Source organism: Aspergillus niger (assembly GCF_000002855.4).
Source record: "Aspergillus niger supercontig An08".
Taxonomy (NCBI): Eukaryota; Fungi; Ascomycota; class Eurotiomycetes; order Eurotiales; family Aspergillaceae; genus Aspergillus; species Aspergillus niger.
This window is the reverse complement of record NT_166524.1, coordinates 74401-97568: the sequence shown is the minus strand read 5'-3', so window position 1 is coordinate 97568 and position 23168 is coordinate 74401. Positions and strand designations below refer to the sequence as shown.

Sequence of the window (23168 nt, the reverse complement as noted above, 5' to 3'; positions counted from 1 at the left end):
CATGTCTCTCTTCTGCTCCCTCCCGGCTCTTGCCTGACCGGCATGGCAGCGCACCCGCTCCAGGGAGAATGGCCCTGAAGCATCGCGATTATGTCCTCCTGGGCATTGGTGCCTTTATAGCCTGGGGTCTCGCTGTCAAATGGCTCCCCGTGTTGAGATTTTTGGGATATGCTTTGGTGCTCGGTGCTTTCCTTTCCTCCGCTGTGTTGATCGCTCTCGTGCTCCTCACCATCCGCTCTCCCCATGACGCCGTTGCTTCAACTTCGCCTACGAACCCCCGCGTCGCATTCCTCGCCCGCCATCACTGGGATCAAGAAACGCAGGCATTCAAAAGCCGCTCAATCTATAACCCACAATCACTCTACCCACAATCCTTCATCGTCTCTGAAGGCATTGACGAGCTCCTATCCTTCGCCACGCGGGATTTCATCGCATCATGGTACCAGCATATCAGCCCCAACCCCACATTCGTGAACGAGGTGGATCACACGATTCGGACAGCCATTGGAAACCTGCGCGATAGACTCCTGGCGGAAGACCTCGTCTCCCTCGTAGTGTCCCGGATTTTCCCCGTTTTGACATCCCATCTGAAGGAATTTGAGGTTGCTGAGCGCTTGGTCCGGGGAAGGAATCTCACCAGGAATGTCACGGAGTCGGAAGAGTTGGATATTGCCATCGCGAGCAAGTATCGCGAGGGGAACTTGCACCCGGCCGCGATGCTCTCCCTCTCCGACCAAAAGCTACTGGAACAGGAGTACCTCCGCAAGATTGCCGTCGGGCTTCTGCCCCAATTGTTCCCGGAATCCGTCCTCAATAGCCGCATTGTTTCCGTCTTGATTCGTGAGATTGTAGCCTGCGCTGTGCTGTTCCCTCTCGTTTCCGTCCTCTCGGACCCGGACACTTGGAATCAGCTGATGGAGGCCTATGGCCGCACCGCGATTCAGGACCGTAAGACTGTCCGAAAACTTAGGGCAGCCCTGGACGAGCATGCATCCCCGGCTCCCCGGTCGAAAAGGGGTCACCCATTTCCTCGACTGAGCCCTCACGATTCAGAGCGCGCCTTCGAGCGATTTGTCCGGGCCATCCGGCGCTGTAACAATCTTTCGGACGCCAGACGCTTCAGAGCCCTCGTGGCAAGCCAACTGAAGCGAGAGACCATGGTGGAAGGACAGGACCAAGTCTACCTTCGACGATTGGAGACCGGTAAGAGGGTCTTGGACCAAAAAGTAGCTAAGCTTTCTGCCCCCGGAGGCTCCCAGATGTCGCACGCCTCCGCTGCCGTATCCCACTTTCGCCGTAAGAATTCTATTCCTCAGGAAGCCTCCTTAGTGGATGTCATGCATGATGCGTCGGGTCTCTCTTACTTCATGGAGTTTATGGACCGTCAGCAGCTCATGTCTCTAGTTCAATTTTGGATCGTGGTCGACGGTTTTCGCAACCCTTTGGAGGATGATTTCGGAGACGAAAGTTCCCCGACCTCCACAAGCTGGACCCCGGCGGATCGAAGCGACATGGCTCTAATCAGTGAGACGTATCTCTCGAAACCGGAGCTGAAAGTCACGGATGAGTCCCGTCGGGTGGTGAAGGCCTTCCTAAGCGCAGGGAAGCGGGCCACCTCGGAGCAGTATCGAAAAGCTCGGACGGTGATCTTGAGCACTCAATCCGCGGTGCTCGATAAACTTCAGGAAATCTATTATCCGAAGTTCAAGCAGTCAGATCTCTACTATAAATACCTTGCCTCGGATGAAGCATCCCAGGCGGGCCCGCAGTCCCCCAAACCGAGCTCCCCGAACATTGCTGAAGTGCCCGAAAGGCGGCCTTTACCTCCTCTGATGTCTCGCACCTCATCACAACCTGGCGCCAGACCCAAAGATCTGCGACGAGCGGCGGTTTCTTCGAGCGATGTTCGAAGCATGGGAAAGCTGTTTGATGATGATGAATCTTCGAGGCGCTCATTTGATTCCGAGCGATCTGTACCGCTGTTTGATGACGACTACGATACTGATCCGCTGGCCATGTCCACACAAAGCCTAGGAAAAGACTCTCAGAATGGCGAAACCGAAGCAAACCAAAACCAAGTCATTGAGAACATGGAGGCAGCGTTGAACGACATCATCGCGAGCGAGCCCAAGAACACCAAGATTGAAGATCTGAAGAACACCGAGGTGTCCCCATCTTCATTGCCCGCTAGCGACCCTTACCCCAGGTCGCCGCGCAGCTCAATGGACATCCCTCGGGCAGATAGTCGGACAGAGGACCGTATTAAGCCGAGCATTGCCTCGCTAGGCCTCGTAGATCGATCCTCACGCCAGGGGGTCTTCGATGACGATCTCTTCCCTGAACAGCAGAAGTATATCGAAGATGAATATGAAGAGCCGATGGGGACAGATACAGATCCGGCCGATCAAGTTCACGAGGCGGCTCCTGGGGATCTCGGATTGACGGAAGCCATTGAGGCGCTCACCGCAGACATCGACAAGCTCGGATCTCAGGAGTCAGTGGTAGACACGCTTACTCGCAAAGCCGAACTCACCAATAACACCGCGGAGCTGAGGATTCTGCGCAAATCTAAAGCGAGCATCCAACGCGAGATTCACCGCAAAGAAATGCAACGGCAGCAGTATATCATCCAAGAAAGTGACAACAGTCTGTATGGCCGGTCGACCGTCCGCATCAAGTCCATTGTAGTTGGAAAGGAGGAAGATGGTCGAGAGTTCGCTATGTGTACGTTCCTTACTGCCCTCCCTCCCTCCCTCTGTTCCCTCCTTCCCTCCCTCTGTTCCCTCCCTCTGTTCCCTCCCTCTGTCAGGGGAGCTATTTACTGTCCGGATTTATTAACATATCTTTCAGATGTGGTCGAAGTGCAACGCAACGCCGGGGAGCAAATGCCCGCGGCCTCCTGGGCCGTGGCCCGCAGATACAGCGAATTCCATGAATTACATCAGAAGCTACGCATGAGATACCCATCCGTCCGCCACCTGGAATTCCCACGTCGACGTGTCGTTCTCAAGCTCCAGAAAGAATTTCTCCAGAAGCGACGCCTAGCTTTAGAAGCATATCTACAGAAACTCCTTCTACTTCCCGAAGTATGCCGGAGTCGTGACTTGCGAGCCTTCCTCTCCCAACGAGCCATTATCCCCCGCAACGAGAACCAAAGCTCCACCCCCAACGGAGAGACCAAAGACCTAGTCACTCGGATTTACAACTCCGTCGCCGACGGCATGGANGACTTCCTGGGCAACTTCGGCGTATTAGATCAACTATCCACAGCCGGACAAAGCCTCATCTCAGCCGCCACAAACCAACAATCCACCACAGCAGTAACCCCCGGTGACTCGGGCCTCGCTACCGAGGACGCCGTCACCGCCGCCGAAGCCGAAGCCGAACTAAACGCATTCGAAGACCGCGAGCTTGAGCCTTTCATCAAGCCCATCTGTGATCTATTCCTGGAAGCCTTCGAGCTAAACAAGGGAAATAACTGGCTGCGCGGGCGTGCCGTGGTCGTCGTTCTCCATCAATTACTAGGAGGTACGATCGAGCGCAAAGTTCGCGAAGGGGCACGCTCCCTTGTCCAGGACGACTCGCTTCTGCGCTACATCACCCTTATCAAGGATACCATGTGGCCGGGCGGTGTGCTTCGCCAAAGCCGAGTCCGCACTGCGTCGGAGCGACTGAAGAGTCGTACTGAAGCCAGTCTGGTCCTGGCCACGCTGATCCCCGATCTAGCGGGGAATGTGGTTGGGCGAGCGAATGCGCAGGCCGCGGCGCGCAGGATATTTGCGACGTTGAATAATCGACGGTTGAATGCGCATCTCTTCTTTACGATTCTCGACGAGGTCGTTTTAGTATTGTTTGGCGCAGGGGACGCGGGGCGAATGCGTTGATGACTTCATGCTAATGTGTATGATATTGATCTCTCTTTTCTCTCCAGTCTCTTTCTTTGTTGACTTTCTCCTATATCTATCGCAGGGCTGTATTGTTATTAGCGGGCGTTGCATTGATGTGCTTTTCTAGCATTTGTTCTTCCGCACTTTAGCGCCTGTGCTATTCTGCACCGTGTTTTGCCGATTCTCTATATAATGCAGCTGTTGCAGGTGCGGCGGGCGAGTGAGGCCGATGCACATACATCTGATAATCACATGCTGATAAGGGTGGGAAGTCGACCCATCATGATTGTTGGTGCCTGAACCTACCGGTTAGCCCGTCTACTAGAGACCGCACTAGGCAGTGTTCTCTACGTCCATTATTTAGAAGGTCAACTAAGTATCCCTCTGTCTCCACATTGAATCTGAATGAAGGAATGGCGCTCGAGGATACAAGATCGTTCGGTGCTCAGTAAGTCAACTCAACTAGAGAATAACGAGGCGATCCTCGGAAGGGAAACGAAAGTAGAGAGTTGGAGTTGGAAGACATCAAAGGCAGATTACAGGGATTATCATCCTCTCGCCTAGCTCCTGCCTCGACCTTCTCGGGGGCTGATCCAGAGAGGCCAAGGGCACGAAGAGGACAAAGTATCACAAAATTATGGTGAAAGTAGCCATTTAAAGAGAGATAAAAGAGAAGCCGTTGTAAGATGGACATGGCCTATCCGAAGAACTTGCAGTCTATGCCTCTTCAGCCTTGCTCTTCTTCTTGGACTTCTTGCTGGGCTGTTGAGGGGGGCCCGTCTTGGTCTGGTGAACAATGAGGCGTGTCCAGCACTCGTCCTTGTCCCACTCGAAACCAGCGAGGTAAGGCTTGTCCAGCTCATCATCGGCCTAAAACGGATGGGAAGTCAGTATTACTGGAGGGGATGGAAGACGTCGGATAGAGCATCGTCTTGAGCAACTTACCTTCTTCTTGAATTGCTTGTAGATTGCGTCCAGCGCATCCTTTATCGTGACGCCCTTCATATTGCGAGCGGTGACTTCGAGCCCTAGCGGGAAGTGCAGGTCGATCTTCTTGACCGGGGGGTTGATCAGGTGAAGCTTCAGGATATCCTTGTCCTCAATGGTTGACGGTGAAGTGTTCAATTTCCTGTTTGCCGGGTTAGTCTCACGTCTTCTGAGAGTGTATATATAGCAACGAGCATACCATCCAGTCTTCTGGGTTTCAATTGGAAGCGTAATTTCAATTTTCTTCTCCTCTACAATTGGACGGGTGGTTAGCAGGAACGGACCTCTGACACACAATGATATATGCTCTTCGAAGAGAGCTTGATGAAAGAAAGGACTCACCAAGTTCCTTGATGTTGTAGACACCCTCAGCATGGGAAGAGGTACGTCTGTGGCCCTTCTTGGCATCCTTGTCGGGGGCCTTCTCATCCCTGGGGGATATCGCGATGGCAGAGTCAACCTTGGTGAGTGGCTCAGACATGACTGCGGAATATGGTAGCAAGAAGCAGTGAGTATTTCAAAGGAGCACTGGTATACCGAATAGCCTGTTAGTTGTGTCTACTAAGGGGGGGGGGGGGGGGGGGGTTCCTTTGGCCGCTGAGGACAGGTCCAGTGGCAGAGAAGGGAAGGACCCGAGTGGTGACGTGGAATGATTACTCGAGCACCTAGTGCTACTCTTGAAATAGGAGAGTTGAACTTACCAGTAAATGAGGGAGCAAGTAGTATGGGCAGTACTTAGTATGGAAATGGAGGGGGGGAGAATCAAGTCAGGAGGATCCAACAAGATGGTAGAGAGAAGAAAGGAAAGGAAGGAAAGGAAGAGAAGAGGAGGTAAAAGGTAAGAAGAAGAAGGGGAAGAAAAGGGAGGAAGGGAAAGGGCAGGTGACATGGATGGGCCAACCCAGAATTGAGGAGAACATGCGAAGAAAGGGAAGGAGCGGTTCACTTTGCTCTCACTTGCTTCTTTGGGATGTGTGTCTGTCAGTTACTAAGTACTACTAGTTACCTGACGTACCATACCATCGTGTTCCTTACCTGATACATCATTCCCCATTCCCCCATTCCCTCCAACTGCCTCCTTCATCCGTCCATACAATTCATAAAAAATCATGATATAGATACATACATACGTACGTACATACGTACGTACATACAGGCATGGGATGCATTAGACCAAGAGAGGAGTTTAGGAGTAATCTACAGCACGGGTGTACGTAAAGTCCAGTTGCAAACTACTGCACAGCTACAGGGATCATGATGGGAACTAAATGGCTCGAATGATGAATAGAAGCGCGACCAGAGTCAATATCCTGGATCATATGTTCCCACTTCAAACAGGGGAGGGAGCCTGAATGGCGAGGGAGAGAGAGATGCAGGCAGGGTGGAATGATGGGAGGAGGATGGATGATGATGATGATGTTGTGAGGATCTCCGCACCGGACGATGCATATCTACATCCGGACCATCACCTGATGGATGGTTTCAAAGTACAACCTCACCCTCCCCCTCTCCCCATAACCATCTCTCAAGTTTGCTTATAAGAAGATCTCGTATTAAACTTGAAGGTATCAGATAATTCTTCTACCCTCCCCTAGTATTTGATAGTTCAAATCAATGATTGATGCATTCGGGGCAACCGGATCACACGAGCAAGCCTGACGTCGAGAGCTTCCGGGCGACGGTCCACTAAGGCTGCACCCCGCATTCCCGCCCGCTCCACTTGGTCTGCTTCTTTCGCCGTACTTTATTTTCTCTCCTTCGGTCGCTCTCCCGTCTGGCCCATGATTCCTTTTTCCCTCCCTGCACCTATCTGTAGTATCTCGTGGAGTAGTATCCAAGTAGTAGTACTAGCAGTACTGTTAGTAGTTGTTGTAGCGGCATTCGACACCCCCCCTCCCTCTCGAGCCGGCAGCCGTAGTGAAGATCCAAAATGCGTCACCTTCTTGCAGACCGTTTTCAGTTAGGTATCTTTTGCGTACCAACTGACTGAATGGATTGACTCGTCCAAGCGGATCAACCCCAGACGGCAAAGACGGAAGAAATGCATGACCTCATGGCGCCCATTTCCTTTCATTGTGCCAGACAATTGGCAGATGCCTTCCGTGGTACAGATTGAACTGTAAACGTCCGCTCATGTAAGGTCTGTCATCCCCCCCATGGCACGTGAGTTCCTTTGACATCCAAATCGCGAGGGCATCGAATGAAGGGATACCATCCCTGGCCGAGACTAGACAAGCTCGAGGTTGAGAGGAGTCTTGATGGGTGTGCCTGTCCAGGCCCCGGGACTGGACCAGTGGTGTGATGTCCCCCCTGTAGGCTGTAGCCTGTCTACTACTAACGTAGACTAGAGGTACCTTTCGAAAGTGAAACTGCGCCCGAGACGGGCCTACAGCAATCGGCGATCATACGGTGGTGGACTGCAGGTTATTGGCCATCCAACAACCTGACTGTGCAGGTTTGGGCGGGGTCCTACGAATCACAACGGGGGTCCACGCTGCATTTCCATATTGCCTGCAACACAACTACCAGCAATCATTCAACGATAGTGGGTGGCGACCCGTTGCAGGTCAGCTTTCCCCCTCCCTTCCTCCCATGCTCATAGTGAGTGCCCATTTTATCGATGTCGATCGTTATGGGTGCCAGTGTTGAGCAAACCCAACCGGTCTGCGAAAGACTGAGGCCTCAACCGAGAAGTTAGGGGAAATAGTGCTTATATGTTTGGCAAGTTTATGTTGTTGGGCGGTATATGTATTTTATGATATAGTTCAGCAGTCTTAGATGTGGGGAGACTATTGCAACTTCATGGAAATGGAAGGAAAGAAGCAAAGCGAAGAATTTATCGAATTGTTGCTAGACATGCGGAGTGGTACTGGGGATGAACAAAGGGGATCTCACTACAAACAGTAGTAAGAGATAATCCCACAGTCCTACCCACTATTTACAGTGGGTAGGTGGGTGTGTAGTTAGCAACTCAAGTACAGAGTGATCACCCAAGATGGAAAGGGAAGAGGGAGCTCTGCCCCGCTGACTCAGCAGTTTGTCTTGTTTGAAGGCGGTGAAGGGAAAGCCGCGAAGAAGATATTCGATTAATTATTGCCCGTTTGGATGAGCGAGCTTTCATACAAATCAATCCATCTTCATCCATTCCTTTTCGTGCAATTAGTGAATGCTGCTCGGGCTGCCAATTTAGCGCGCCTTCCAAAACATCCAAGCTTCACGCTTTTCGGTCAATTTGGCCGGTTGCGCCTCTCTTCCGCGACCGCTTGGGTACAACACCACCACCACCCGAGTCTTGCTGCCTTTCCTCCCGCTTCCAGTCACGTCTGCTTTTTCCTGGTTCGTCTCGCGTTGCGGTTCTCCTCAATTTTCCTGGTGGTACAGCTTATCGCCTAATCGGTTTATATAGTGTAATACCTCGCCGCCCTAATGTCGCTTTTCGGTTCCGTCGGCGCCGCGACGACCTCAGCTGGTCAGACCAACACCACAGGTGATATCTCCAAGGATGTCGCCCTGAACCAACCTCCCGAGGACAGTATTTCGGACCTCCGCTTCTCCCCGGCTAGTGAACACCTCGCTGTAGCCTCATGGGACAAGAAGGTTCGCATTTACGAGATCAATGAGCAGGGCCAGAGCGAAGGTAAAGCTCTGTTCGAGCACGAGGCCCCCGTTCTGAGCTGTTGCTGGTCGCCGGTGAGCTCGCCCTCATTTCCTTGTCGCAGTATCTACAGTTAACTGATATGGACTCTGCTGCTACCTAGGATGGTACGAAAGTGGTCGGAGCTGGCGCCGACAAAGCCGCTCGGATGCTCGACCTTGCAACCAATGCGACCACTCAAGTCGCCGCTCACGATGCGCCCATCAAATGCTGCCACATGATCCCAAACCCGGCTGGAGGGAGCCCGCTACTCGTAACCGGTTCTTGGGACAAGACCATCAAGTACTGGGACTTGCGACAGTCAAACCCCATCGCCTCGGTGGAGTGCCAGGAGCGTGTTTACACCATGGATGTCAAGGACAAACTCCTCGTGGTCGGCACCGCAGACCGCTATATCAACGTCATCAACCTCGACCAACCCACCAAATTCTACAAAACCATGCAGTCCCCTCTCAAGTGGCAGACGCGGGTAGTCAGCTGCTTTTCGACTGCCACCGGGTTCGCCGTCGGCAGTGTCGAGGGCCGCTGTGCGATCCAGTATGTCGAGGACAAGGACTCCTCCAACAACTTCAGTTTCAAGTGCCACCGTGAGACTCCTCAGCGCGATGTCAACAACATCTACTCCGTCAACGCCATCTCCTTCCACCCTGTCCACGGCACCTTCAGCACCGCCGGCAGTGACGGCACCTTCCACTTCTGGGACAAGGACGCCAAGCATCGTCTAAAGGGATATCCCTCCGTGGGCGGTACCATCTCCAGCACTGCCTTCAACCGCAACGGCAACATCTTCGCCTACGCTGTCAGTTACGACTGGAGCAAGGGGTACTCCGCCAACACCCAGCAACTGCCCAACAAGGTTATGCTGCACCCTGTCAGCCAAGAGGAAGTGAAGCCTAGACCAAACAACCGGAAGAGGTAATGGAGTGGATTGGGAGAAGGCTATGTAGTTGGAAGGGATCTGCACATGGAGGCGTCGTGGAGGCCAAACCTTTCGATTTCAAATGGACTTTTGGCGGGGCTCATACATCTGGAATATCATGCTTCGGTTATACATGGATTGGCTCGTCCCGCTTTTTTCTTTTTCCTTTGTTTCTTTTTCCCGTATCATGTACTCTTTTGTCGTTATTATTTTATTATTACTCTCTGGGAATGCATATGAGCGATTTATTCAGGTTAATCCTGTTGTCTCTCCAGGGTCCTCTTCCCTGAAATCGAAGGAAGTCCACTGTAACTGCTGGCGACGGAAGATACCTTTCGAGCTATGTAATTGAATGGTAGATGATGGGGATAGAGCCCACAACAAGACCCTGGCGCAGAAATGACGAGTTTGGATTGTATTGAAACCCATGTTGAATTGTCGAGTTCTGTTGAACTGAAACTATGCGGGATACTAACAAACTTGAAGCCAAAGCAAGACATCCAAAACCGAAAAAGCTACTGAACCCATCAATCAATCAATCAGTCAGTCAGTCATCAACCGTTGCGCTCATTTCACCAACATCGTATCTCATATCGACTCCATTTTTAAAAAGTATGTTTTGCACAAGTACCAACACAGTATCCCAAGACAAGAAGAAGAGAGAGGAAGAAGAAGTAGCAGTAGATCATCAACAATCTACAACGACGACAGATTCGGAAAACGGAAGGAAGTGGAAAGAGAGAAAACGCTCTAATCATCAGCACAGGATATCAAGGGAGTCCGCTAGTCGCTGCAACTCTATAGAAGCTGTCTTCCAAGTCTTTTGACGGGATTGGGGGGCTGGGAATTCTATGTGTTTAGGAGGAGGGAATGGTGACCTGGGCCACGCCATCGGCGACCTTCTCAACGGCCTCGTCGTTCTTGCTATCGGTGGTGACCTCCACAGCCTGGGCGCCTCCCTTGGCGGAGGCTTCAACATTGCTGCCAGCATCAGCACCAGCGGCAGCGGCCTCAGCAGCCTTGGCCTTCTTCTCCTTCTTCTTGGCCTTAGCGGCATCCTTTGCTGCCTTCTTGGCCGCTGCCTTAGCCGCCTCCTCTTCCTTCTTCTGGCGGTCGGCCTGGGAACCACCGAACATCTCGCGCCACTCGTCGGCCTTCTTGGGGTCGATACGAGAGAAGAGGTACTTGGCCTTGCCGATCTTGTGACCCGGCTTGATGGCAGTCGGCTTCCAGCCGTCCTTGATGTCCTCCAGAGAGGGGATCAGGCCGAACGGCACGTCGAGCTGCTCGTTGATCGACTTGGAGGTGGCGGGGAGGTAGGGAGAGAAAACACTGGCCAGGAGATGAATCAGGTTGAGCACAGTACCGACAACCGCGGCAGCACGCTCGGGCTCGTTGGCAATCAACGAGTTATCAAGGCGGTTGGCCTGGATCAGTCCGTTGCCGGCTTCGGCCAGCTTCATCGCACTCACCACACCAGCGCGGAGGTGTGCACCCTCCATCTCTTCAATGTACTGTCTGAGAGTAGCCGTGACTTCATCCAAGGTAGGCTGGAAACTCTCGGGGACAGTGAACTCGGGAACGACCGAGCCGTAGGATGCCGTAACAAGCTTGATGACACGGTTGACAAGGTTGCCCAGCTTAGCCAGCAGCTCGCTGTTGTTGCTCTCAACGAAGGAGCGCCATTCGAACTGGGTATCACCAGTCTCGGGACGGTTCTTCAGGAGGTAGTAGCGCCACACATCCGGGGGCACACCCGTCTCCTTGGCGCTGGTACCAAAGACACCAATGCCTCTAGACTTGCTGAACTTGCCACCTTCGTAATTCAAGTATTCCGTGGTGCTCAGGTGGTGAAGCATAGTCCACTTCTCCTTGGTTCCTAGCTGAGAACCAGGGAAGATAACACTGTGGAAGGGAACGTTATCCTTGCCCAGGAACTGATACAGCTGAACATCCTCCGGGTTCCGCCACCAGAGCTCCCAGTCCGAGGTATAGTTGGCCGTGATGGAGGGGTAACCAATGCAAGCCTCAAACCAGACATAAAGCACCTTGGTCTCGAAGCCCTCCAGAGGCACCGGGACACCCCACTTCAGGTCTCTGGTGATACCGCGGTCCTTCAGACCTTCCTTCAACCAAGACTCGGTAATGACACGCGAGTTCTTAGGCCAGTCGCCCTTTTCGATGGCATTCTTAGACCATTCTTCGATCTGAGGCTGGAGCTTGTCGAGGAGAAGGTGGATGTGTTTCGTCGAGCGGCGGACGGGGGTGGCGCCATCAAGCTTGCAGCGGGGGTTGATAAGGTCGAAGGGATCCAAGAGGTGACCGCACTTATCGCACTGGTCTCCACGAGCATCGTCGTAGTGACACCGAGGGCATTCACCTTCCACGTAACGATCCGCCAAGAAAGAGCCATGTGTCTCACAGAACGGCTGCTCCGCCGTCTTCTCCGTCAGATAGCCGTTCTCATACAGCTTCTTGAAGATGGCCTGGGAAATCTCGGTGTGTTGCTGGGTCGGGGTGCGTCCGAAGTGATCGAAGCCAATTTCAAACCATTCGTACACCTGCTGGTGGATCTTGTTGTACTTGGCGCACAGCTCCTCCGGGGTCACCTTCTCCTCCAAAGCCTTGGTCTCCGTTGCCGTTCCATATTCATCGGTACCACAGATGTACAGTGTTTGATGTCCGCAAGCCTTGTGGAATCTGAAGAACAGGGTGTTAGCAATGTAGGAATGACATTAGTGGGAGAGCGCGCGACAGGGGCTAGACAAAGGAAGCAATGGTGGTGGGGGGGGGGGTGTTGGAAAGCAGGATAGATAGTACCTGGCGAAGACATCAGCACTGAGAACGGAACCAACAATGTTACCCAAGTGAGGCACATTGTTAACGTAGGGCAAAGCACTGGTGACCAGGATATTGCGCTGGCCCTTCTTGGGCAAGATCTTGGAGTCTGAAGCCATGATGGACTTGGAGGCGGATGGCGGGGAATTGGACTATCAGCGGGATTGGAGGGGTAGAAATGTTGCAACTTTTTCGCGGGTGCGGATGATTCATCGCTTCATCGCTTTCGGCCGCTTCTCTCCGCACTTTTTTTGGGGCTTCCCTTTCATCATCTCCTACTATTCCATTCCTTTGCCCCCACTCGACTGCAGGATACCACTGTCGCGTTCTCTACTTTTCTACCGTCTTTCCACCATTTCCTTCCCTTCTTCTCTGTTCATCGTGAACCGGGATCATGGAGAACAATAACCTACTTGAGAGTTTGCTTGACCTGGAGGAAGAGTTCTACCAAGAAGGCTACGATCTGGGTGCAGCAGATGGTGCGCAAGCTGGGTATACAGAGGGTAGTGTGTTTGCTGTCGAGAAAGGGTTTGAGAAGTTCCTCGAACTGGGAAGACTATATGGCAAAGCCCTGGTCTGGTCTCAACGGCTTGCAGATTCGCAGCTGTCGGGAAAGGCCGAGTCTGATGGCCAGAACAACGGAGCCCTGGAGAGTGATCACAAGCAGGAAGAACTCTCCTTGTTGGATCCCGCCATTTGCAAGGAAATGTCGAGCTTTTCGTCTAGCTCCAGACTAGCCAAGAACATCGAGATCCTGCTGGAACTGGTAGACCCCGCTTCCCTGCCTATGGTGAACACGGAGGAAGCGGTGAATGATGTAGATGAGCGCATGAAAGGCGCTGCTGTTAAAGCCAAGTTGATCCAGCGTGCCCTGGGCGAGAGGGAAGACAACTCGGATATCCATCCCGACGCCAAAGACCTTCCGGTGTCTGGTGATGGCACTGGCAGCATTGAGGACATTAGTTCTCTGAATATCCGGCATTAGTGGATGACTTGCTTGCTTCTTTTTTCAATGGCAAGGATCTGCTTTGGGGGTGGACAAACACCCTGCTTCTTTTGCAGCATCTCCCTCGGCCCTTCTCGGACGTTCTCCGAATTACAGGCCACCGGAAGCTGCTTGCTCTATAGCCGCAAGCCTGGGAACTCATTCGGGGACCAGACTGCCGAGACATACTAAGCCACTCCGCAATATTGAGATGGCTTGTCTTGGGAAACAAGGCCCCGGGGTGTGATGATCGTGCCCCAAACTCGTCTGTACCCCACACTAAGAGGAGGGTTTCCAATTACCGCATCCGTCCAAAGCTCGCCCCGAAGACCTCGAATCTCCCCGAGGCAATCCCCGGTGTATGTCTGGGACTGACTTGGCTTGGAACAAAAGTCGGGATCATCCCGTTTATTACTCCTTCCTCTTTTCAAATTACCCGCGCCATCTTCCGATGGATGATCTACAAATATCACTGTATAGCCCACCGGGGGATCTGTTGATCGGAATGAAAGGCTGTATTTGGGCCCTCCTTCATCCCTTCGAGACGTCGACTTGACGAATCTATATAGAAATACAACCCACAATGCAAAGACTTCTGCTGTTGCTCGCATCATTCACGGGCAGTCTCGTTCACGCCCAAACTGGGGTTACCCATCCCATCTCAGAGAAATGTGGCCGTTCGGTCGTCTGCGTCAATCGCTATGCAAATGTGCTTCCGTGAGTCCCTCGTAAAGGCTTGCTGAATCGACCGGGCAGTCATTAACAATCAGAATAGCTACCACTTCTTTCGCAATGTAAGCACCATGGACACCGTCACGACCTTCGGTGATACCACCGTAGCAAACGGCACAGTGCTGCAAGACGTCAAGACCGCGGATTTCATTGTGTATAACAAAGAGAAAGGACTCGATATTCTAGGCTCGAACCCGAGCTACGAATACGTTTTTGCCGTAAACGATGCGGTGCACGAAGCCCCCGTCTACGTGGCATCGCAGAACAAGCTGTACCTCTCGCAGCTCGCGCCGCCGCCGGGCTATCTCCCGCAGCTGGTCATTGATCTCAACCAAGATCCTCCAACATTATCAGAATACCTCTCCGATCCACCTGTCTATGCCCCCAATGGCGGAACATTCCATGACGGCAAAATCATCTGGGGCGCATCTGGCGGTAACAGATCGATTGGCGGGACTGAACAACGGATCTCCCTTAGAACATTAGATCCCGAGACAAACAAGACAACAAGCCTGGTCAACAATTACTTTGGATACTACTTCAACACAATTGACGACCTCGCCGTGCATCCCAAGACCGGCGATATCTGGTTCACAGATCCACGTAAGTTCTACCATCTGCCATATGCTATGTGGATTTCGCTAATAATTATATACCCCGATGTACAGAATACTCCTGGTTCAATGATATCACAGACACCCCTCCCCAGCTTCCCTGCGCTAGTTACAGATATAACACTTCTTCTGGGGCAGTGGTAGTTGTGGACGACTCAATCGGTCAGCCAAACGGGATCGCTTTCACTCCGGATGGATCTATCGTGTACATCAGCGATACTGCGGCAGTCAGCGCTCCTATTGATCCTAAATATGGCCATCCGGGCAGTACGTTTAATACCACGCATCGGCGGTATGTAGAGCCTGATTTCTGATATACTCGAAGACCCGAAAGTTGACTGACTCATCTCTTGTGTCCTTCTGTAGGACTATTTACGCGTTTGACGTGAGCGAGGATGGTGCCCACGCTTACAACAAACGGGCCATTTATCTGGCACCAGGCTTTGTCCCCGACGGGCTGAAAGTGGCAGCGAACGGGTATATTTTGACGGGGTGCGGTCGAGGTGTCGACGTTCTCGACCCCTCTGGGGAGCTGCTCTTGACGGTTCAGACCAACTATACGGTCCAGAATTTCGCTTGGACGGGTCCGGAACTGAAGACGCTATGGCTGATGGGCAATGGAGGAATCAGTAAGGTCGAATGGAACCTGCCCGGCCAAGTGTTGAAATAAATGCTACATGGGTGACCAGTACGGTATCGCCCTGATATCTAATGTCTTATTACGAAGAAGCCGGTTATAAAGGTTACGATTGAACGATGCCTTATGCATTGACTTTCCAGCACTTTGGCAAACAATATAACTTTTTAGATAGTTTTCCTAACTGGACCTCGTACCGTCATGACAAGAAGTATGTACTCATAGATTCTATCATACTTTGCATTCATCCGCGGCAGTTAATTAAATCTGCAGCTTATTGTTCCAGACCACGGGTGGCCATGGCAAGGGCACCCTCCTTGGTCTGGTGGCCACCAATGAAGCCACTGGCGTGAACGAAAACGGCACCCTCGGGCACCTTGGGCTTTCCAGATTTTTCAGCCTCCGCAGCCATAACGCCATCGAGATCGGCATCGCGGACACCCCGCCACGCCTCAGGAAGAGGCTTGCGGGACACGAAGCTACCCTCATTCACAGAGACGCACTGCACACGCCATTTCGAACCTTCTGTCGCACTCTCGGGGTACAGGACATAGTAAGCCTCTTCATCGGGGTTGGTTTCCTCTGATCCAGAGGCTTCCTTCTCGAAGTTGTAGAGGTGCTCCTTCCAGGGCACACCACCCTGGGGCAGGATGATGATCCGGCCGGACGGGTGAACGTCCCGACGGGAACGGTAAGCAGCGCCGACGGTGGTCCGCGCAGGCAGCCAGGAGGAAACGGCGTGGTGCAACTTGCGAGCAAAGACGTTTCCAATGAACGTACTGGCTCTGGCGAACAGACTATCCTCGTCCTGAGGCTCCCCAGGTGGGCAGGTGGGGTCCGGGTTGTTCATGTCACCCACCACGGAGGTGATGGTGATTCCGCCATCCTTGAAGCGCTTCTGGATGTTGGCAGCGGAGATAGCGGCGGGGTCGTAGGCGGAGACGCCATTATCGTTGGCATCAATGGCCTCAATAAAATCGGTGTAAAGCTTCTCGTACAGGAGAGTCACGTCCTCATGGTCCAAGGGCAACGAGGTGTGCTGGGCGATGATGGCCCGACCGAAGTGCATGTACACCAATCCCGCAGAGGAGAGCTTGGTGTTATGGTTGGGAAAGGTGGTTGCGAAAGTGCGCTGGTGGTGATCATAGCGGTTGCTGGCGGCGTCGTACTCTCCGCCCACGTCGACGACGGTGTGGCAGGTAGCTAATTGAGCGGGGTCTCTGGTCCGGAGGAGAGGAGAGGAGGAGTATGTGGGCAGAAGACGGAGGAGATAGACAGCAAGAGCCTCATCGGCGTGGAAGTGACCACTGCGCAGGGGAAGGAGGAAGAGTCAGCGAATCGCAAATCTATTAATGGAGGGGAAGCCGGGGAAAGAAGCTTCTGCGCGTAGCACTTACTTGTGAGTTCCGATCAAGGGAGAGGAGGTCTTGACTTTCTTCGCAGCAGTTTCGGCCATGGTGAAGAATCGACGCCAGCGGAGCATATAACAATGAACAGCAGTGCGGAGGGAAAGATGGAAGAAGGTCAAGAAATGGAAATTGCTGTATAGTAAGTAAAAGTAATGTAGGTAATCGGGATACTACAGTAAGTTACCTTTTGGAGAAAGAACCAGTCTATGAGGGGTCTGGATTGGGGGATCGGTTTGGTATCTGTGATTCATGATTGGTTGGCCGGAAGAACAGCGCCTTCCACAAAAGGAAAAGACCTGGGCGAGTTTGCAACTGCCGCTTGACCTCATCGGGCGGCTCTTTAGGGCTTCTATCGCAAGGGCTAAACGGAAGCATGTGAAAGAGAGGGGAAGAACTAGTCCTGAAGAGGAAATCCGTGTATGTAACCTGCTACCAGATGGATGTACTGTATACTGTATGTATGCTGTATGTTATCCTGAAGAACGATTCAGCCAGCTTCGGTGCTCTTCCGTTGATATTCATCTCTTCAGATTTGCTTCATCTCAGCCATCTCAACCATCTCCACCAGTTTGGGCATCATCTTTTCTTCCTGCTGCTTCTTATTTCCCCTTCTGACCGCTACTTGCAGCCGGCTAAGCATCTGGCCAGCTCCACCGCCTTCCGTTCTACGCTAAACGGCTGGAGTGGATGTGGTGTTATTAAGTTAGTGTTATTATTATTATTATTATTACTATTGTGACTATCGTCGAATTGCCCACCTAAACTCGGTCTGCGCCCCCCGGCTTCATCGCCCCTTTCCTGGTTTTTGTGCCTCTACTTTCTGTCCATCCCGAGTCGCTGCGGCTGTTAAGCTTTTGCGCCTCTGTCAGTGGCTCTGCCCGGGAAAAAATAAATAAAAAGAAAAAGGAAACTGTCCAGCGATCGGTTGGCGTGTCTGACACTATTTATCCTTTGCACGTGCCACAGCCAGTTCAGGCCCAGTCCCATCCCATCATCATCCATCATCATATTCCGTCCCGCTTAAGTGATAAGATCAAATTCTTACATCGTCTCGAAAGAAGAGGAGAACTTTTTTTCTTCTCCTTCATAGACCAAGCTAGCATCGCCAGCGAGCTGAAAACCCAGTCTAGAATCCGGGAAATCGGGCTTCATGTATCCTTAAATCGGGATTTCGTCACTCTCGCGCTTCCACCCCAAGATTATTTCTTGGAGGCTGTCTAACCTATTAAGTTGACACCGCGTCCGTCCGTACCTACTCGCTCCCTCTTTCAGCACATTTGACCCTCCCCGTGCCTCATCTGCTTCTCTCGCGCGCGATCCCTGTCCAGTAGCCCTGGGCCATATTGTCCGATGTGGCTCTTCCGCGCCCTTTCGTCGGCCGTCTTTCTGGCCGTCACCGTCTCTTCCATTCCCCTCGCCTTTGATGTGGGTGGGAAAACATGCGGTCTGGCCTATTCCTTGTCCCTGGCCACCTTCTACTTCCTATTTTCGCTTCTGCGCCTCACTACGCCTGATCGGTCATGGCTCCGCTCCTCCCTGATCGTCGTCATTAGCTCGACGCAATGGCTCATTATTCCGATTCTGCTTATCTGGTCGCTGAACCGCTTCTCGATCGATACCGATAATGCTGGCTCTTGGGTGGAGCGGACCTTCACGGGCAAGAGAGCCCACGACTCATCGATCCAGGAGTGGCTGTTTGGGCCCGATGGGCTGGTAGAATCAGTGACTATCGGGAACTGGGATAAACTGCTGAGATGGTCGACCCCAGTTTTCCAGCTGGTTGAAGGATTCTGCAGCTTATTGGTCATACAGGCTGCAGGGCAGATTACCCGCTGGCTTGTCAACCGTGGTGGGCGAAGCGATAGTTGGATGGTATGTCCACGTCACTCCACAGTCCACATTTTGTGGGGTGCTTATTTGCTAATTCGTGCTTCGCTAGATCGGTCTCCTGGTACTCTCCGCCTCCATCATATCGAGCTCGGTATACTTCCTGTGGCGAGTCCTCCAATTTCCCGAGATCTCAAATGTTGATGCCGCTTTAATCGGGGTATCCATCACCTGTGCTGTGATCCTTTGCGCGTGGGGTATTGGTAGTGGGCGAGGAAACCCAGTAGAAAGCTCTCTACTGTTCGCATACATCGTTCTTTGCATCTACCAGATCTTCACTGATTACCAGCCGTCACATCCTGTGGAGCAAGTCCCTTCTCCCGCTCAAGCCGGGGATTTCCCACCGCTTCCTCCTATTATCATGGCTTCCTACACGACCCTGATGCACGCCTTGTCCACCTTGCCCTCCATCATCCACGCCGCCTTCAACGTCATCACCGCGGTATTCGGTGCCGTCACCCCCTCCGTATTGATCTCGCTCACATACCGGATCCTTGTTCTGTACGCATCGACTCGCATCATACCCGCTGTCCGCGAAGCGGGTGCACGAGCTCTCTCCCAAGAAGCATCGTTGGATGACTCCGATGCGGCGGGCCAGTTCTTGGGCGTACTCAGCTACTTCTCTCCGTCGATCCTGATCGCTGTATACACCAGTCTCTTGATGCAGCACTTCGCCTCTACCTCTCAAGCAATGGGTGGCAGTGGCGAGTGGTGGAGCACTCAGGGAGCTGGCGGTGGAAACCTTTGGCGGTGGGCCAACCTCGCTGGCACCATGGCCCTGTACGCTGTTGAGTTATACCTCGGTGAGAACGACGACCTGGACTCCGGACTCGCTGGCCACTGGAAGACCGACTGAATGGAGCTGTCAAATATCTGCGGTGCGACCTTCTGGCATCTTGTCGACTTGGACTGCGGAGATACCGCAGCCCTCATCGGATATGCTTGGCTCTTCAGATTTACAACTATCGAGCCGGACATGGACGTCTTGCGAAACCTACGGCTGAGGCCAATATTGCCCGGATTCTTCGACTTTTCAGGCTAGACTACGCCAGCCTCGCAGAGCATGCTTTTCGCTGGAGATTCTAGAAAAAGCACTTCGAAGGCCAGCGTTGTCATTTTGCTATCTCAGATACTCTTACATTTCTTTGAATGGGGACGGGAAGCACAAAAGCTTTTCCCTTGGCCCTACTTGCAGCAATTACTCTGAATGAGTATATCGCTCCGGAAATCCAGGTTACGGGGCAGCAAACAGCTATCGACCACACCCTTCACACAGCTATACCAAAGCCATGCAATCATTGCCCCTCCAGCTGGATGGGAATGATCCTGTATAGTCTGTGTCGGTCATGAGCACCCCGCCCGCGATGGCGGATTCAGTTATGGTGCACCCGGCTTGTTTTGCTGCCTTGCTGTCCCTTCTAACACCCTGTGGACCCCCTTCCACTGGGGTTTCAGGTACCCTCCTGCCTTTCATCGCTCCTTTTTAAAACTGGTCCTCTCTCATTTACACTATGGTCTTGCGAGCCACTCTTGTTATTATACCCCAGTCGTTTTGCTGAGTCGTCAATTTATTATTTTTCAATTCGCCATCAAGGATCATATAACAGCATGTATTGCCCCGTCCCAGGCTTTGTTGCCTTTTGTGTGCCTTAGACGAGTTCTTATACCCAATGACAGTTTTGCGATGGAAGGTGAAATGTCTTCCCCCTGCCTGTAGCGATCTTGTATTGGTCATCTTCATGTTACACATAGCGCAGAATATCACCTGAGCGGAATCAAGTTGCTGGTACCCCAGGTGAGCTATCCGGCCCTGTTAACCGGATAGGATAGTGAATGCATCAGACATGCATTTCGTCTACCCTATCAATGTAGAGATCCGCACATGCGTCATGGGATCACATACCGCGACACGGACGAAGAACCATCAATTGCATTTTGGCCCTGCTGAGGGCTCGTTTGCCAACGTACGTCAGGAATATAACAGATGCCAGGCGCATTGCCATCTCCGAAATGAACCGTGTATCCAGCACGCACTCATGCACTCCTTTACCCATAAAATGACGACAGTATGCGCGAAAAAAAAAAAAAAAAAAAAAAAAAAAAAAAAAAAAAAAAAGGATCTCATGTTCTGTGCGGTATCACACACATAAGAGCGGACGAATGAACGCATCAGGAAGGGGCCTGTGAAATAACTGGACCATCAAATGACCAATGTATGTTCTGCAGCTGATATTGACAGAGAAGAGAAGAAGCTTCAAAGCGAAAAGCATTGAGGTGACCTCAAAGCCGGTATCACGAGCAACGAATCCTGAGAGGACGGGTCTAGTAATCGAGCTTCATCCAAGTAGACAGGCTTAGAGCACAGCTCCGGGTTGAGCTTCTGATAAACAGGCCCTGACTGGACCGAGCCTCGGCTCCCGCCGCCCTTGCAACTTCATTGCCGCCGGCTTTGAAACAAAGCCATTCTGTTTTGTCCACAGAAATCGCTAAAAACGGAAGGGGGAAAAGGGAAGAAGGGAAACAAATGTCGTAAATACATTAGAATCGATCCATAGCGCCAGGCTCTTTTGATGCCACCACCACCACCACCGTCGGGGAAAACAGAGACATGATGCGACACAATTGCAAATGGGGCAAGGAGAACACAGGTGACAGCTCAGGTATTTATTGCCGGATCGGAACACCGCCACGCGCAGGGGGTGGGCTCACGCTGTCATCTTCCTTCTTCTCGGCCTCCTCGGTCTCATCCGCACTTGTTTCCCGTTGCAGATAACTTGCCTCCTTCACCGGGCTTCGGCTCTGAAATCCGATGGAGCCCGGATGGCCACTGATACTACCAGGGATCTGCTGGCCACCCTGAGCACTAATGCTGCCGCCATTGCTTGCAGCCGCAGGGTTGTTAGCACCAGGCGAGGTAGCAGTCAGATGAGGAATGTTCTCCGGGACGGGATGCTGGGAGCCGATGTTGGTGACACCGACGTCCGAAGCCTTTCCAGCCTTGCTGAGTGCGTAGTCACCCGAGTCAAAGTATTTGCGCTCCTAGATAGCAACAAACCCGCGATTAGAGGGTTTATGGACGGATTTCGAGGACAATCAAGCTGGCATACCTTCAGTTTGTTCTGCAGGAGGTCTTTCTTGGTGGGCATCTTGCCATAGAGGCGGAAAAGCCGCTGCTCATCCGGGCTCATTTTCTAAACAGACACAAAGTCATTGTCAGTCCAATGAGGAAGATGATTTTCCGCGAGGTTAGTCGCCCGGGAAAGACTCACGCTAGTATCGATCTTGTTCTGCTGATGGGGATTCATGTTGGCGAACCAGAATTATAGTCGAGGATTGACAGGGGGTCAAAAAAATAAAAAGAAAGAGAACAAAATCGGTGACGAGGAATAGAAGAAGAAAGAGTTGGGCAAAAACCAGGTCAGGTTGTTAGGTCGTTGAGGGGGACAGGACTGGGTGAGGCGCGGTCACTGGAAGGGAGTGTCGTCAGGAAACCCCACCGATGGCGGGGAGGAAAGTATAGATTCCACAGGATGGGACGACACCAATATATTGGTCCAGCTGACTGGACCAAAGGGGGGAAGGGAAGGAAAGGGCGTGAAAGCAAGAGAGAATGAAGAAGATAGATTGAAAGTGAACTGAGTTGGTGAAATCGAGAAGATAAGAGAAAGAAGAGAAAAAGGGGGGTGGGGGGAGAAGAGTGAAAGTGGGAAGAAGAGGCAGAAGAGCAAGTCAAGCAGTAGAAGATAAAGAGAGAGTGTGAGTGAGTGAGTGACTGAGTGAGTGACTTGCCCGTCATAATTGGGGGGAGGTGCCACTGCCCGATGGTTGGTTTGTGACCGTCTCAGTACCAACCCTGTTCTCCGCTAATGTCGATCCACCTATATCCACTATTCCACTTATAGTATGGTTCTATCTGCATCAGGGTTAGTCTGATATATTCTGGAACGGTTCCACTCCCTCGTGACTATACCGTTACATACCAATACCGACCGGTTCGGCAGCTCAACTTCCAGCATGATTATGATTATGTTTCAGTGAGTTGCTTTATGGACTAAATAAAGTACTTTTCATGGTCACTATAATTTCTACGTAGATGTGCTTGACAGCTGTCCTTAATGGGGTCACGGTTGTTATATGACTTGCTCACAAACTACGTACTCCGTTGCACTCTGGCTTTCTACAGTACAAGTCGATCGATAGATAGTCTTTTATCGTCCGCCTTGATAAGTTGCCGGTTTATCGATTAGAAAGCAAACCTAACCAACCCCTCCATGTTTCATTGTGAAATCAGGTACAGAGAATGTCCAACAAACCCCATGGTTCTTTATTATTTGAAGTTCTGTGTTAGAAAATCTGCTCTGGGTGTAACATGGAAGATAAGGCACAGTGTAAACTGGGAGTGGTAACGAGGAGGTGGAGGAGGAGGTGGTGGTGAACTGTCAGGGTGGTATTAATATTACTCGGTATTCAACCTCGAATTAACTTCAACGGAATCAAATTCAGCAGCTCTTCTCCCTTCTGCCCCTCCACGAACCATCGCGCTCATCTCTTCTTCCAGTCTCCTTGAATTGTTTCCACGTAGGATTTCCCCCACTGTCTCCTCCCTGATCTACACTAT

General features: G+C 52.0%; 11 protein-coding genes across 11 annotated transcripts; 6 read left to right on the top strand and 5 right to left on the bottom strand.

Moving 5' to 3' along the window:
• Positions 1-68: 68 nt before the first annotated feature.
• An08g00550 (uncharacterized protein) lies at positions 69-3884 on the top strand (the record flags this gene model as incomplete). The annotated part of the gene is given in 3 exon segments (XM_059748794.1): positions 69-1924; positions 2219-2724; positions 2851-3884. Coding segments are annotated over 3 exon segments (3396 nt in total).
• A 720-nt stretch (positions 3885-4604) lies between these two features.
• Positions 4605-5928, bottom strand: An08g00540 (uncharacterized protein; the record flags this gene model as incomplete). The annotated part of the gene is made up of 6 exons (XM_059748793.1): positions 4605-4757; positions 4833-5016; positions 5074-5123; positions 5217-5402; positions 5576-5608; positions 5917-5928. 6 exons carry the CDS (start codon positions 5926-5928, stop codon positions 4605-4607), a joined length of 618 nt encoding a protein of 205 aa, XP_059603874.1.
• A 997-nt stretch (positions 5929-6925) lies between these two features.
• An08g00530 (hypothetical protein) lies at positions 6926-7487 on the bottom strand (the record flags this gene model as incomplete). Its single annotated transcript, XM_059748791.1, has 3 exons — positions 6926-7198; positions 7283-7385; positions 7432-7487. 3 exons carry the CDS (start codon positions 7485-7487, stop codon positions 6926-6928), a joined length of 432 nt encoding a protein of 143 aa, XP_059603873.1.
• Positions 7488-8300: 813 nt separating this feature from the next.
• On the top strand, positions 8301-9448 carry An08g00520 (uncharacterized protein; the record flags this gene model as incomplete). Its single annotated transcript, XM_001392133.1, has 2 exons — positions 8301-8564; positions 8633-9448. 2 exons carry the CDS (start codon positions 8301-8303, stop codon positions 9446-9448), a joined length of 1080 nt encoding a protein of 359 aa, XP_001392170.1.
• An 857-nt stretch (positions 9449-10305) lies between these two features.
• Positions 10306-12405, bottom strand: An08g00510 (uncharacterized protein; the record flags this gene model as incomplete). Its single annotated transcript, XM_001392132.3, has 2 exons — positions 10306-12148; positions 12269-12405. The coding sequence occupies 2 exons, from the start codon at positions 12403-12405 to the stop codon at positions 10306-10308; spliced, it is 1980 nt and encodes a 659-aa protein (XP_001392169.1).
• A 275-nt stretch (positions 12406-12680) lies between these two features.
• An08g00500 (uncharacterized protein) lies at positions 12681-13827 on the top strand (the record flags this gene model as incomplete). The annotated part of the gene is made up of 3 exons (XM_059748790.1): positions 12681-13218; positions 13307-13512; positions 13558-13827. 3 exons carry the CDS (start codon positions 12681-12683, stop codon positions 13825-13827), a joined length of 1014 nt encoding a protein of 337 aa, XP_059603872.1.
• A 247-nt stretch (positions 13828-14074) lies between these two features.
• An08g00490 (uncharacterized protein) lies at positions 14075-15287 on the top strand (the record flags this gene model as incomplete). The annotated part of the gene is made up of 3 exons (XM_001392130.3): positions 14075-14606; positions 14672-14909; positions 14984-15287. 3 exons carry the CDS (start codon positions 14075-14077, stop codon positions 15285-15287), a joined length of 1074 nt encoding a protein of 357 aa, XP_001392167.3.
• Positions 15288-15528: 241 nt separating this feature from the next.
• An08g00480 (uncharacterized protein) lies at positions 15529-16710 on the bottom strand (the record flags this gene model as incomplete). Its single annotated transcript, XM_001392129.3, has 2 exons — positions 15529-16561; positions 16652-16710. 2 exons carry the CDS (start codon positions 16708-16710, stop codon positions 15529-15531), a joined length of 1092 nt encoding a protein of 363 aa, XP_001392166.3.
• A 1303-nt stretch (positions 16711-18013) lies between these two features.
• On the top strand, positions 18014-19406 carry An08g00470 (uncharacterized protein; the record flags this gene model as incomplete). Its single annotated transcript, XM_001392128.3, has 2 exons — positions 18014-18535; positions 18603-19406. 2 exons carry the CDS (start codon positions 18014-18016, stop codon positions 19404-19406), a joined length of 1326 nt encoding a protein of 441 aa, XP_001392165.1.
• A 508-nt stretch (positions 19407-19914) lies between these two features.
• An08g00460 (hypothetical protein) lies at positions 19915-20498 on the top strand (the record flags this gene model as incomplete). Its single annotated transcript, XM_059748789.1, has 4 exons — positions 19915-20005; positions 20204-20241; positions 20268-20345; positions 20376-20498. 4 exons carry the CDS (start codon positions 19915-19917, stop codon positions 20496-20498), a joined length of 330 nt encoding a protein of 109 aa, XP_059603871.1.
• A 716-nt stretch (positions 20499-21214) lies between these two features.
• Positions 21215-21855, bottom strand: An08g00450 (uncharacterized protein; the record flags this gene model as incomplete). Its single annotated transcript, XM_001392126.3, has 3 exons — positions 21215-21589; positions 21658-21741; positions 21820-21855. 3 exons carry the CDS (start codon positions 21853-21855, stop codon positions 21215-21217), a joined length of 495 nt encoding a protein of 164 aa, XP_001392163.1.
• Positions 21856-23168: the final 1313 nt, after the last annotated feature.